Here is a 15144-nt window from a genome sequence, read left to right as displayed (position 1 = left end):
CCCATCATTGTATTAAAATGCAATGATGGGCGATCAAAAGATTGTATCCATGCCAAAATGGTATCATTAAAAATGTTAGTTTAACATGCAAAAAATGTGCCCACAACCAGCCCCAACTCACGAAAAATGGAGATGCTACGAGTCTCAGAATATGACATAGTAAAATTATCTGCTTTTTTTCTACAAAATTAAACAACTGAATGAACATCCTCCAAGGCTGGTGATTCCATAATTTTTGCCAGGGGTTGTAGATACAAAAAAGCCAGATATTGTAAAGTAAAGCTTATATAAAGATGACAAAGATCTGGCTGCTTCAACTGTGAATTAAGGAACAGAAAATAAATCCATAGGTCCCAACTAGAGATGAGCAGGACGCACAGATGACGCAACGCCGGCTCTGGGTGATAAAAAGGTAAGACATTCACAGCCCGCCATCCTGACACCATGTACTTCTGACTTGGACCGGATTGCCATGAAACGGTCCTCTCATCTCTAGACCCAACCATTCCAGATAGTGGACCGTGCCGGATTTGGGTCTATGCCCTCCAGTCTTGGGTGTTTTCTGACTGTTCCTTACTGCCGCCACCCCTCTCACATCTTTTCCTGATGGGGGAAAGAAATGGTAAATATGCTTGGATTTGGGTCTGGCTAGGGGTGTGACCAAAATTTGCACAAGCATAATTTGTCCCTCTTTCTGTTCTTCAAACGTTGGGAGGTACAGTATGCACTCTGTGAACTCGTATGTGCAAAACTGACACTTGAATGAGCCCTTACTTAGAGGTGAAGTGCAGCTATTGATAGCGTTAGATGAGTGAAGGAAAAAGTGAGAAAAGGAATGCACATCATTGGGACTTGTTTATTCTATACGAATAATTTCTAGTTTTACAGACAAACATAATTCATGCAGATATTGTGAGCTTTGAAAAAAAAAAGCATTCTTCTTTTAATTTAGATAAAAACACAGAAATACAAAAACAAATTGACATCTTGACACTTTTAAGCAGTCTGTCTGTCATTTCAGTTTACATAAAAAGCACCATCTTTTCGGAGCTTGTGTAGACAATTAATAATCTTTATTTTTATATAGCGCTAACATATTCCGCAGCGCTTTACACTTTGCACACATTATCATCACTGTCCCCAATGGGGCTCACAATCTAAATTCCCTATCAGTATGTCTTTGGAATGTGGGAGGAAACCGGAGTACCTGGAGGAAACCCACACCAAGACGGGGAGAACATACAAACTCTTTGCAGATGTTGTCCAAGGTGGGATTAGAATTCAGGACCCCAGCGCTGCAAGGCTGCTGTGCTATCCACTGAGCCACCGTGCTGCCCAATTCATGGTAAGTGCTGGAAACAGCAACCGAGGAGTGTACTATCCACTTACATTTCATGCATGGAAATGTAAAATTCACTTCCACACTGCAGTGATAAAAAGCTAAACTGGTCAATGAAGAGCATTTCATACATTACACAATATAAATTTGGTGAGGTATTCTCGGTCATCGTGTAGCAATGTATGTAATGGATCCTGACAGCGTCTTTATAATCATCTGAGCATATAGCTGTCCGTGCTGTATTAACCTGATAATGTTTGGTACATTAAATAAGAAACCCCCAAGTTCTTTGAAGTGCAAATCCTAGTCATTTCTTTTCTTCTTGGCATTTGGGTAGTTCATGTACTTAGTAGCCTCTTATGCTGATTATATTTTAGCATGGGACGATGGGAGGACACACAAGTCTTCCCTTTAAGTTCCTTGAGAATAGGACCAAAGTTTTTTCGGCACCACATGTATTGATCATGTGGGATCACTTCCATCCCTGTAATTTTATGATGATGCCAGCTTCTTAAACTTTTAATCTGTCCATTGAAAGTGCAATGAGTCCTGGCATGCTACGATAGAGGGAACTATTGTCCAGACCAACAAGACTGATGAATGATGACGACTTCCCAGCTACACACACGCTAACACGAGCTCTGTACAAACCTTTCCCATTCTTCGAACCCAGGTCCACCAGAATCTGTGAGAGGGGAGACATTAATTATTGGCATTGCAATATACCAACCTCTCTAATTTCACTGATACTTCTTGGTTTGGAGTGTATGCATAAGGCTGCATTCACACAGACCAGCCAGGGGTTTACCAACAGCCTCAAAGGTATGTATTAGACTGTCAGGAAACTAATGACCAGTCCTTGCATTGCAAGCAGTACTTGTACAGTGAAACACGGATGTGTGAATCCGGCTTAAGAGAGGTGGGAGTAGGGAGCTGTGAGTGACAATGAGGCCAAGGTCACATTTGCGAGTGCAATGTGAGAAACTTGCCTCAATACCCGGCACTGCCGCCGGTCCCGAGTGCCGGCGGCAGTGCCGATTATTGAGGCGAGAGACTCGCGTGAGTTTCTCACATTGCACTTGCCTGTGTGACCCCGGGCCTAAGAAGGCCTGTAAAGGAACATTTCGTACGATGGTACAATTCTGATCTTTACTTTATGTAAAACGCTCAACAATCAAACAAAAAATGACAATACACTTGTTTGTAGTCTCACTGCATTTTCTTTGCAAACTAAAGTATTTCCGAGATAGAAAAAAGGATCGACAGTCTGAAATCGGACATGCTGGATCCTTTTCTCACTTGACATAATCTGGTGAAGGACAGTCAGCGGGCATCATTCATATTAGACAGTCGGGCGATCCTGTTGACATAGGCAAGTTTGGCTGACATTAATCTAATGTTTATAGGGGTGTTTAGAAGATAAGCCAACCAGAATTACAGTGGCATGTAGAAGTTTTACATGCCACTGTATATCATCAATATAACAGATCTGTGTGCATAGAATATCATCGTTATCGGTAGCACATCCACTGTTTATACAGGATAACATGCTGCCAATATTACTAATTTGAATGCTGGCATGAACAATCCAGTTACATGGCGATCAAGCATTTTGTTTATTTATTGCTTGATTACTGGCATGATTACACAGGTCATGTAATAGGTAAAAAGTGTCCTGCCAAATGTTAATTTCCAATTATGAGCTCATCTAAATTATCCTTTACACATTTGATCCTTCCCTGGCCATAATCAGAACATTACTAGATCCCACGACAAGTACAAATACTGGATTGGAGATATTTAGCTTTTATAATTATATGAAACCATGAAGGTTTTGTGGCACAAGTTTCGCTTGGGTCAGACTTTCACCTTTCAACCGTAAGAATATATGTATTTGTTTTAAAAAATTACAAACGTTACTCTTTGATGTAAAATTGCACAATGCTTGGTTTTATTTTCATAATGTGCTAGGTAACTACTTTTAGAAAAATATGGAGAAATATTATGATTGTATATGTTTTGTAATTTAGGGTTTGTGGAATTAAAAATAGTGATAATAGTTCCCACAGTAAAAGGTTTACATTTTCTCCAATGCGAGCACATGCTGAGCGAAGGATTTGAGCCTGTGCCGCATTGACATCATCTTTTGGAATTAATGCAGTAATTAAAATGGTTTAGATACTGTATTTCCCCCACCTTAATGATAGAAACAACCACTCAATAGGAGAGCCAGACTTTATTTTCAGTTTTGAGTTAATGATATGCTCATGCTTCATATATAGGATGATTAATATTGGAGGGTGTCCATGAATCTATGAATACAGTGTCATAAATATTTTCATTATTTGGATTAGTGTCCTCTGTGATCCCCCTTCAGTAGGGGTCTGCCAGACAGACTGCATACAAGCACAGTGGATGATTAAATTAATTATTTATTCATAATGTCATTATTATTTTTCCACCACAGTCAGTGATTTTTGTATAATTTGGTGGGATATTGATATGGTTAGAGGGTACCAATTCAATGATATCTTAACTTTGTGCCAGAAGTTTTTGTCAAGATTTTGGTGCATTTTTGGCATTCACTGTCAGGTTGCAAGCCATTCAACCTATTGAAATAACCATTGCCAAAATCCCTGGTTGGGAAATTTGGCAATTAAACTGTGACCGACCTGTTCAACCCACCTAGGACCCTGTGTGTTTCACTGCGGGATTGGTGGGAGGGGGGACGGCACTAGTTACGACACACAGGTCTCCACAGTCTCTGCTGCTACTTCCTTTGAGGAATATAATCTCTAGCAGGTTGTTGGATTGCTTTATGATTTACTACAGTTCTCACCTCTTGAAACTTCATTGACAGGTCTCTCTCGGGAATCTGTAGGATCCATTTGTACTTCTCTTTAATGGACTGAACTTCATTGATGGCTTCTGACAAATGTTGACAACCTGCGCATAGTACAGTATTTAGGGATGAAGTAAAGAGAACAGATAATACCAGCCCTTCTACACTCTGCTCAGAGGGAACCCAAAACTAAAAATAGTCCTGCCATAAAAATCATGTCAACTCACATTCATAACTGTCTATTCCATCATCTGTCTGTAGACCAAGTGTGGAGCAAGACACTATTACCTTTATTCATGTAGCAAGACAATAATGTTTTAATTCATAACAATTTGGGGAAGCTAAAGAGATGAATAAAACTCGAGGGTGAAAAACTATTTCATAAATCTATTTTTCTGGCTAAGATGGTACCACAATATACTTTTTAATTGTATCTCATAAACATCTCAGACATTTCTAGCTACCCTCTTCAATGTTGGATTTCTAATCTGCCAGTCTCCACTGTTCAGAACAGAGCAACAGTGGATCCCCGTCTATTTTAGGCTCTCGTTTTGCCTCTTCTGTGCTTTCCATTTAATATGGAGACCATGATGCAGTACTGGATCCATTGTACGACATATAATATTGTACCCAATTGGCCCTAATGACTTATAGTGGAGTTTTGTTGGGTTTCATTGCGGTATTTGTTTTAATTGCACGTAGAACTATCCTTGCTGTCAAATTTGAAGAACTTTGCACTTTCTATATAGTATTTAGTTGCCAGGATTATCAAGTTTTTTATTTTATAATTCGTAATTGTTCTTATTAAATGGTGCCCACAAATAGGGTAATATTTTCCAGCCAACACATTCCTATTAACTTTTTTTGGCTGTGTTGTGACAATACTGAGAACATATTGTTAAGTGTGTCTTGTGTATTGGGAAGTCAAAAGAGATACATTTAATACAGTCAGTACCTTGGGCATTTGCTTTGGTGCCTCCATTTACACTTGTGACGTCTCTCTTCTGTAGTTGAGAATGAACAGGTATCAATTCTGTTAAATGGATATAAGTTCACATATCTTAATGTAGTAATGGTATGGGACCACTAAGGCCAGGGATCACATCACTTCTATGTCCTCTTTCATGACTTCATCTTTCTGACTGAATCTTATTTTTTCAGCTCCATGCTCACGACAGAGCCGCAAATGTTCAACTCCAGTTGACCTCCTTTTTTCGTGTTGTCCATATTTGTAGCCAGGCAAAATATTGTACAGCGGGTGCACAATTATTAGGCAAGTGAATATCATAATTTTTACTCATATTTTCCAACTCCAAGCTGTATAAACTTGAATACTTGTGAATCCTCACGTTGTGCACACTGCACGATGCGAGGATTATCCGGTGTCGGCGCCAGGAATGGCAGTCATGTGACCACAAGCATGCGATATGAATACTCCCGACCACAGTGTCTGTGAGGCTGTAGTTGGTGCTGTCCAAAAAGTTGACCGTCAACAGATTAACAAACTGACAGACTTAATGGATGGAAGGCTTATTACCATTATTGAAAGTAAGAATGGCTATTTGGGCGGCACGGTGGCTCCGTGGTTAGCACTGCAGCCGTGCAGCTCTGGGGTCCTGGGTTCAAATCCCACCAAGGACAACATCTGCAAGGTTTCTATGTTCTCCCCGTGTTTGCGTGGGTTTCTTCCGGGTTCTCCGATTTCCTCCCACACTCCAAAGACATACTGATCAGGAATTTACATTGAGAGCCCCATCAGGGACAGTGCCCATAATGTCTGTAAAGCGCTGTGGAATTAATCGCGCTATATAAGTGAGTAAAATAAATAAATATTAGCTACCGATATTTAATTTTTAAATGTCATAATAGTATTTTTGTACATTTTGAGTTTGTGCTTATTATTCTCACTTTAACAAATGAAAATAAACAACTGAGGTGGGAAATTTTACATTTTCATTAAGTTGCATAATAATTTTGCACACTAGTCTAAAATCACAAATTCTTGATTTTAATTTCTTAAATATGCAGGTTTCAGGTTTATTAACCTTTGGGATTCACCAAGAATACGGTAGTTCAATAATAAAAATGAATGATCAAAAAGCCAAATTGTCAAATAATTGTGCGGTTAGTAGTTGACTACGAAAAGGGAAAGGAGGTCAACGAGAGCCCATTCACTATTGTGCCCAGCTAAAGGGTAAAATGGGATTTAGGTGGAAGCCACAGGTGGAGTCATGAAGGGAGTATGATGAGAACTCTGCCTAATAAGAGATTGTTTTTGCATTGTGAAAGTAATTATGCTGTAATGTAATAAACATAACTAAAGCGCAGTTTTGCCCATACCTTGGTCTGAAAGGAAAGACTCATCAGTGAGGATCCTGTTACTTCTGAGCTGTGACTTTAGGTTGTAAATGACCCGTCGTCCTTTTTCTTTGAGTTCTTCCACTACATCATCATTCTCCTAGAATGTCAAGAACATATCAGCGTAGATTAGAGTTTATGTGCTATTTTATGAAAGACTAGTACTGGGAAGTGATTTGTGCTTTGTGAATAACTCTAGGGAGGAATAAAGTGGTACAAAGTGCTGAGAACTGTACATTGAAGTTGAGAAGCTTTGACCCCAGAATTAACTTTTGAAGCTACTTTTCATGGTCAGTAGAAGTGAAGGAGCTGCCTCCATTCATTAAGTATAAGCTTTATATCTCACTAATGATCAACGTACTGAAGCTAATGTAGCAGTGGGCTCTATTTCAGGCGGAATATACTTCATTTTCTCAATTTACATGAAGTATTACCAGAGCTTATAGCAATGAGGACAGTCTAATTAGGTAAATAATATAATACTAAGTGATTGACATCTTCAATGATTATTTACTATTAATTTCACTCTACATCTCAAAAATGAAGATTCAATTGATGACTGATATTGGCAAACTCTGATTCAAAGGAGGGAGGCACATTTGGGTGGTTGCTGACTGGTTAGTTCCTCATAGGTAGTGCAATAAGGCAGGAAAAGGAGAGCAGGAATGAGAAGAGCACATTATAGGTTTCCTTGTATATTTATTTATTTTACTCACTTATATAGCGCCATTATTTCCACAGCGCTTTGCATGCATTATCCGCACTGTCCCCACTGGGGCTCACAGTCTAGATTACCTATATCTTTGGAGTGTGGGAGGGAACCAGGCTACCTGGAGGAAACCCACGCAAACACGGGGAGAACATACAAACTCCCTGCAGATGTTGTTCTGGGTGGGATATGAATCCAGGACCCCAGCGCTGCAAGGCTGCAGTTCTAACTACTGAGCCACCATGCTTCCTAGACTGGACTGTGTGGGGGGGCATTTTCTGGTTCAAATTATAAACAGGGGCACTCTGATAGGACCTGTATATGGGGACACTCTTGCAGACAATGGGTCATATTTTTCAAAAATGTCTAATTATCAGTGCAAATTTACACTACATAATCCCAAAGGCAATCTGTCATCGGGTTTTTGCCACCTAATAAGATAACAGCATGCTATAAAAATTGGCCCCGATTCCAGAGATGTGTCACTTACTGGGCTGATTGCTGTAGTTTTGATAAAATCACTGTTTTATCAGCAGATTAACATTGGAGGTCTAGTAAATCAGCTACCATTTAGTCCTCCATATTCATAAGCGCTGTATATCGTCGCCCCATCACGATTGCAGGTTTCTGCCTATACACAGAGTACACAAAAAGCTGCCAATCAGTGGTGTGGGTGGGTTATACAGAGCTCAGCATTTAGAAAACTGCCTGACAAAACAATGATTTTATCAAAGCTATAGCATCTATCCAAGTAAGTGCTACTTTGCTGGAATCGGGGTCTCTGCCCCAACATAATGTTGTTCTCCGATGGCAAAAATCTGGTAACACATTGTGGTTAACGCACCAGATTTATCAAAGGGATCATGGTGTTTGGTAAATCTGTCTAATTTTAGGACTGTATAGTCCTAGGGCCCGATACACCATGCAGTTTTTGCCAGAATTCTGGGGTAAAACTATATGAAATGTCACAAAATTTCTTTACAATTTTTTAACTTAGCGTTTTTTTGCCAATTCAAGCAACTTTTTGAAAAAGAGTGAGTGGAGCTTAGGCAGGAAGAGTAGTGGCTAAGAGCTCCCAACAAATGTATTATAATTGTACACCTTTGGCTAGCACACTGGAGATGGTGCACGATAGTTGTAAGGTGTGCCAAAGTCATTCAAGACATGCTTTCTTCTCAATGAGTTTGGCAAACCTTAATCCAGCACTCCCTTCATTAAGACTAGACTAAAAAACGGGACTCTGTCAGAATTCTGGTACATTGAGCATGATAAATATGCCCCAATATGTGTGTCGTCAAACACCCTGTACAGCACCCCGATGATAGCTGTGGTGAATGGGGAACACTCCTCATCAACTGACCTGGTTTATGAAGGCAATGTGGCTGGAATTGTTAGATGGTCACTACAGTTCTAATCTAAATGATTTAGTTCAGTCACTATATATCAGTACTGAATAGCTGCATTTCTGTATTATTCAATCACCTTTGGTATTATTCAGTGACTGTGTGACAGTAATATTTTGCCATGATATAGCAGTATTATTTATTCCCTTATATGATTCTGCCTCACGTTACATATAACCATGACTGCTCCATGGTGGTATAGAAATGCAGCTGAATGTATAGTGAATGTCTGAGTTAAAGGGAACTTGTCATCAGGTTTCTACCTTAAACTAATGCCATTTGTTTATGGGCTCTGCAATACTGACTCATTAATCATCAAGAGTTGTTTCATCTTTAGAATATACTTTACATATTCACCTGGGGACCTCTTAGGACACAGGTTGTAGGTTGTGTGTATTCAGGCCTGGATGTGTCCTGAGGCCCACCTGCCATATCCACCATACATAGACAGTGTTATCGGTATTCACAGAATACCCTCCATACACGCTGTGTAATACAATTAGCATCTAATTCAACTCTGATCGCAGCCGTTTAACCTCTAAGGTACCACAGCCAATCATGACAGCAGAATTTAAGAGGTTGGAAATGGAGAAAGGTGTTCCTTCCAACAACCATCTACTTTCCCTTCAACATGATTGCTAAATACTGATGGAGCGGTTATAGCTGCCAGAGGAGATAAGCTATTTACAATTTAACTCAATATGACGGTATTGCTACATGCACACCGCTAGGTTCAGATAGGGGCGGGACAGGTCTCATGAATTCTTTGGAACTCTGGGGGGAACCGTTACTCAGGGTGACCATATATTGCAGCTTCCTCAGGCACAAGATGGATCCACTTGCTCACACAGATACAATTGATAGAGTCCTCATGAACAGATGAACAGTGTAGTTTAAAGGGAATCTGTCACCCCAAAAATGGCCCATAAACTAAGGCCCCCGGCATCAAGGGCTTATCTACAGAATGCTTTAGATAAGCCCTCGATGTATCCTGAAAGATAATAAAGACAGGTTATATTATACTCACCCAGGGGCGGGTCCGGTCCGGTTCTAGTCCAATGGGCGTCGCGGTCCGGTCCAGCGACTCCCATCTTCATCAGATGACGTCCCCTTCTGGTCTTCACGCTGCGGCTCCGGCGCAGGCGTACTTTGTCTGCCCTGTTGAGAGCAGAGCAAAGTACTGCAGTGCCACAGGGTGGCGCTCACAGCAATCTGCCATCAACAACCATAGAGGTCTCAAGGAGACCTCAGGTTGTTATAGCAATGCACCGATGACCCCTGATCATGTGACGGGGACAGTGGTGTGAGCGCTTCCTACGCGGCCGGCGGCACTTGTTAAATGCCGCTGTCAGAGTTTGACAGTGGCATTTAACTATTTAATGGGTGCGGGCGGATCGCGATTCCGCTAGCTCCCATTGCGCCCACATGTCAGCTGTTAATAACAGCTGACATGTCGCGGCTTTGAGATGGTCTCACCGCCGGAGCCCACCTTAGCTGGCAGAAAGGGGTTAAAAAGATGTTTTGTTTTTTGTTTTAAATTATGTTTCCAAAATTGTGCTGATGTAAAGTAGACATGTGGGGAATATTATTTATGAACTATTTTGTGTGACATAACTCTCTGATTTAAGGGCACAAAAACTAAAAGTTCGAAAATTGCTAAATTTTCAACATTTTTTGCAAATTTCCATTTTCTTCATACATAAACGCAAGTCATATCAAAGAAATGTCACCGCTAACATGACGTACAATATGTCACGAAAAAACAATCTCAGAATCGGTGGCATTCCAGAGTTATAACCTCATAAAGTGACAGTGGTCAGAATAGTAAAAATTGGCTTGTTCAAATTAAGGTAAAAATTGGCTAAGTCACAAAGGGGTTAAAATCATAACTTTTTCACTATTTATTTTGCACTTGCCTATACGGTTGTAAACATCTTTCATGCGTAGCTGGGACAGCGACAGGAAGAGAAGGTCAAAATGACTATTATGGTACCTCCAGGAAAAGCTGCATCTCCACAGTCTCAACCTCCATTCCAGCCTGTTTTTCCTGTAGTAAATTTGTAGAGTCCGGACTGATCATACGATGAAGAAGTGAAGTCCAGTCATCTAGTCTGGGTCCAAGGTCTGGAAACAATGCTTCAAAGGATGCGTTTAGCAGTTCTCTAGGATGATATTGATTGATGACATAATAAGTATATTCAATGAACACTTGTGAATCTATCTCATATCTAGTATCTATCTATCTGGGTTATCCGATTGACTGTTTATTATTATTATTTGTGGACAACTTATCAAAAAATCACGGACACAATATTTTTTACTGACACATTGGAGATCCATCTTAAATCATTATGATTATCAGTGATCCATGTCTACAGACCATAATTCAGATTTAAAGACATTAACTGTATTCATTGTAAACTGTAAAATGATAACACTAGGGAGCACAATTTTTTAGGAGTTAGGTCAGACAACTGTTCCTAATTAATTTTTGGATGATGAATCCAGAAATGATCTCAGTTTTTCTCTATCACGTCAAGTTTTTGAACTATAGGATTTTTGTCTTCTCAAAACTATGTAAACTACTGTACCTAAAAAGTGTTGTTTTTTTTAAAATAGTACAAATATGAACAAAAAATGAAATATATAAGAAATAGGCATGACAAAGTTGTGACTACTCTTACAAGTTGCCACGTAGCTCTATATGAGTCGAATTGTAATCAGATAACAAGTCTTATTACAGATATCAGTGCAATTGTGCTTCTCTGGCAGGTAAGTTGTGTAGGAAAAACTTGACGTGCTAGAAAAAAACTGACTACATTTTTGGAATCAGCATGCCAATTTTAGTATAAATCAGCTCAAAAACCTAACTCCACAGAAAATGTTTTTCAAATTGTTCCCCTGTGTAATGATTTCAGTCAAAATGATCTCTACAATTATGGACTGTCCTGGAATTTCTGGATGGTTAGTAACCTATCTATCTATCTATCTATCTATCTATCTATCTATCTATCTGTCTGTCTGTCTGTCTATCTATCTAGAATAGGACAGATCATGCTTTAAAATAAAACAAATCATTTTGGGAAAAGCAAAATTAAATTATTTAATTACATTTTAAATATCTTTCTGTGTCCTCTAATATAGTACACTGGAATTTATTATACCTGTGAATATCACTTGTGGTTTTTGTGTCTGTTCTATTAATGTCCTCTGAAATGATTTCCATGTGTTCTTTATCCATTGCTTCAATAACTTGATTCTGCTCTTTTTAAAAGAAATATAAGACATTAAAGGGTCAGTCACTAATTTATGTTGTTCACATCAGAAATAGCATTTTTTAATGCAGTTTCAGACAAAGTTTATGAAAGGGGTTGTCCGGTCTTTTGATAACAGTCTGCAGTTTCTCTATGTGACTGCGCAGTTCTGCATCCGGAGGATTCTCTGGTGTTGAGGTTGAAAGCGGGAAGTCACGCGACAGCAAGTATGCGATGTGAATACTTCTGGCCACATTACGAATAGACATGCTTCTCCTCATTAACTCACTTGTAATGAGTGAGGCTGAGCACTTCTAGTCGGCATGTGACCTCATCTATGCAGATCACAATCTTGCACTCAGGTGACCTCTCAAAGCTCTCAACTGCAACACCATTCCTGACAGCGCCGGTAACGATTCAGAAGTCTTCAGTCACAGAGTGAATACAGACATTTATCAAAAGACATGACAACACTTTTTAATTGAGTACTCCCACAATAAAAAGTTATCCCTTAGGCTAGAGTCAGAGAGCTGTAGGTTCTCCCATCCGAGAGAATTTGGCCTATTGAGCAAATGTCACTCTGATCAAACTCTGGTCATAGTGTTAGCATAATGTGATCTGATTCTCTCAGATGAGAGAATCAGAGTACAATGTGAGAAGAAGAGGGAGAGCAAAATGTCTCCATCTTCTCCATTGTTTCAGTGCATGATGTCATCAGAGATGTCAGCCGAGTGAGTGCAGTCTGATGATTTCCACGCACTCATTAACTTACATGGCCGAGTGCGATCCGATAATCAGATAGAACTCGAACCTGCTGTGATTCTTTCCTCAGGCCATCTCATGCCACGAAAAAAGTCGGACATGTCCATGGCCCCATAAACTAACATTGGTCTGAGTGTGATCCAATGTTTTTTTCACATCCGGTGATTCACATACTTCATGAGTTAATGCTAACGTGTCTCTCCATAAATGCTTAAGTTACGACTTCTCATGTGCCAGGTGTGCAGAATTTTTTTGCTGACTCACTCTCTCCTTTTCAGATTGGTGATTTTGGGGGTAACTTACGGCAATGAAATGTCGGGTTCCTAGTAGTTTAAATGTAAAATGGAACCCCTTGTTTTATTGGGCTATGGTGCTCCCAAGCCAGTGGAGTAATAGCTGGGAGTAATTATGGTTTATGGTTTCTGTGTTTGCTAATCACCAGATTTTGGAGCTTCAGCCACCCTACCATTATTATATCAAACTTGATTTTTATTATCTGTTTGTTTAAATAGAGGTCACTGTGGCCAAAACTATCCAAACCATAATGTCATAGTTTTTAAAGGTAAATCATAGTTGGGGGGGCATTTTGGGGTAAGGGACGATAAGCGCTGATAATACAGTTATTTCACCAGAGAATCGACAATAGCAATGTCATCAGATACCTGTAAGTTCTCTTCGGGGTCTGAGGGAAAATATATCACTGTACATGTCTTCCATGAACTGCGGAATAGTCTGAGTGAAGAAGGAGACATCCATGTTGTTGCGTAAGAAGTCCTCTGCCTTGCGCAGTAAATTCAGGAGGATCTGGAGATAGGAGCGGAGCTCTGCAATAATTCCAAACATTCATTATGGCTAACATTATGTGATACAAGTGAATTGCCTAGCATCAAACAAAAGCCTACACATTTATGCACTTCTAACATTTCTCAGATACTAACTCACTTAATGATTGGTTTTATTTCAGCCCAGGGAAAGTGTCAGCTATAACAGCTGTCCGAAGTGGGAACTCAGCCCTTTTTATATGGTCATGAAATTAATATTTATAGCCTATATTAGTGCTATATTTTTAGTTGGTGTCTTGTAACTGAGCTATCTAAATTATTCATAATGGCAACTATTCTCATACATGGTAACTCTGCTGACTACGGGATGTTCCACACATATATTACAGGTGTAAATGTTCTATAAAGTGACAATTAACCTCAAGGAATATAGGCCAATCGCATAAGAATGACTGCGTCATGACTATCCCACAGCACTTAGCGCACGAGTAAGCATTGTAGAAAGTACATGACAACATACATAATCAGCAGAAATAATGGATGTATTATTTTAGTTTTGATCATTGGTCTTGTAGATATTTTTTTTGTAAGATTGAATGTAGCTTGCTGTTGCTCTAATATTTGTACACTGTGAACCATTAGCCTTTTAGTTAAAGGGCTTACCCAGCCCTCTTTTTACTTGTAGTGCTAAGCACTTATTGACTGGCAGTTGCTAACTAAATGCCTCTTGTGCCATGCGTGGTCTACCAGGTGTCACTGCTGACGTCGTGTTGATTGACAGCCAGCTCCCCACTGCTTAAGTCTGAGCAGGCTATCAATCAACATGACATCGGCATGACGCCCCTTCGGCAGAGCAGAACGGAAGAGAAGGAGCTGCTCTGTCAATGTAAAGCTGTTCATGACCACTCTGAGGGCGGGGAAATTGACACACGGCACAACAGGCAGGTAGTAAGCAACTGTCGAGTGCAGAAATACTCTATGTGGTATTATAGCGGTGTCTCCTACTCAGAACCCTGATATGTTAGCTAGAATGGCTAAAAAGAGCATCTATCTCTCTAAAGGATTCAGTTTCAGAAAATGCATGTATGACACTGACAGCCCATTGATTGTAATGGGATCTGTGTAATGCTTCATTTTTTCCTGTGGAGCTGTTGCACGTGAAAATGGTTTCCTGATGTTGTATTTTCTGGAGTTTTCCGCTCCTCTACCTCACGGCTTCCTGGTTGCTTGGGAGCGGAGTGCTCAACAACATTAACATTTCCGACCAGTGGCATGGTCAAGCCACTATTCACAACTAAATGATCTTCCATGCTGCTAGCAACATGAGAGAAACGCAAGGGGACTGAGTCTGGCTAGGCCCAATGATCCCCCCAGTTTCACAAACTACTTCTAGAGCAGCAGTCCCCACCATCCCTACCTTCAGAGTCACATTCAGATCTGAGACTACGTAATGAAGCACATCCAGATCCCCCAAGTCCTATCGTCACCTTACTTTATCTCTCCATCCCAATATAAGTATATGCACATCTGCTATTTGGTGCGGGACTACTCACAGAAGTTACCCTCTGGAGATCTATTATCATAGCTGTTTGCTAGAACTGATACTAATTAGTCAAGCAGGCAGACAGCTGTGAGCCACACATCATGGGCCCACTAGCCACATGTGACTCCTGAGCCATAGGTTGGGACCCCCTG

At 40.1% G+C, this 15144-nt stretch overlaps 1 protein-coding gene across 3 annotated transcripts in view; it reads right to left on the bottom strand.

Moving 5' to 3' along the window:
• The window catches only part of PRSS56 (serine protease 56), a 76559-nt gene that overhangs the window by 19442 nt on the left and 41973 nt on the right, over nt 1–15144 (bottom strand). Inside the window, exons 11-17 of one of the 3 annotated variants that reach the window (XM_069727025.1) lie at nt 13330–13491; nt 11816–11915; nt 10645–10813; nt 6522–6639; nt 5137–5214; nt 4179–4285; nt 837–2024 (exon numbers count right to left, since the gene is read on the bottom strand). In XM_069727025.1, the coding sequence (XP_069583126.1) occupies nt 1851–2024; nt 4179–4285; nt 5137–5214; nt 6522–6639; nt 10645–10813; nt 11816–11915; nt 13330–13491 (908 nt within the window). In that variant the 3' untranslated portion in view covers nt 837–1850. Of the gene's footprint in view, nt 1–836; nt 2025–4178; nt 4286–5136; nt 5215–6521; nt 6640–10644; nt 10814–11815; nt 11916–13329; nt 13492–15144 lie in introns of those variants that run through there. The other 2 variants (XM_069727026.1, XM_069727027.1) reach the window with 2 other exon arrangements.

The sequence above is a fragment of the Ranitomeya imitator genome, chromosome 5 (genome assembly GCF_032444005.1).
Source record: "Ranitomeya imitator isolate aRanImi1 chromosome 5, aRanImi1.pri, whole genome shotgun sequence".
Taxonomy (NCBI): Eukaryota; Metazoa; Chordata; class Amphibia; order Anura; family Dendrobatidae; genus Ranitomeya; species Ranitomeya imitator.
Note: the sequence above shows the minus strand (reverse complement) of the source record. Positions and strands in the feature narration are given on the sequence as shown.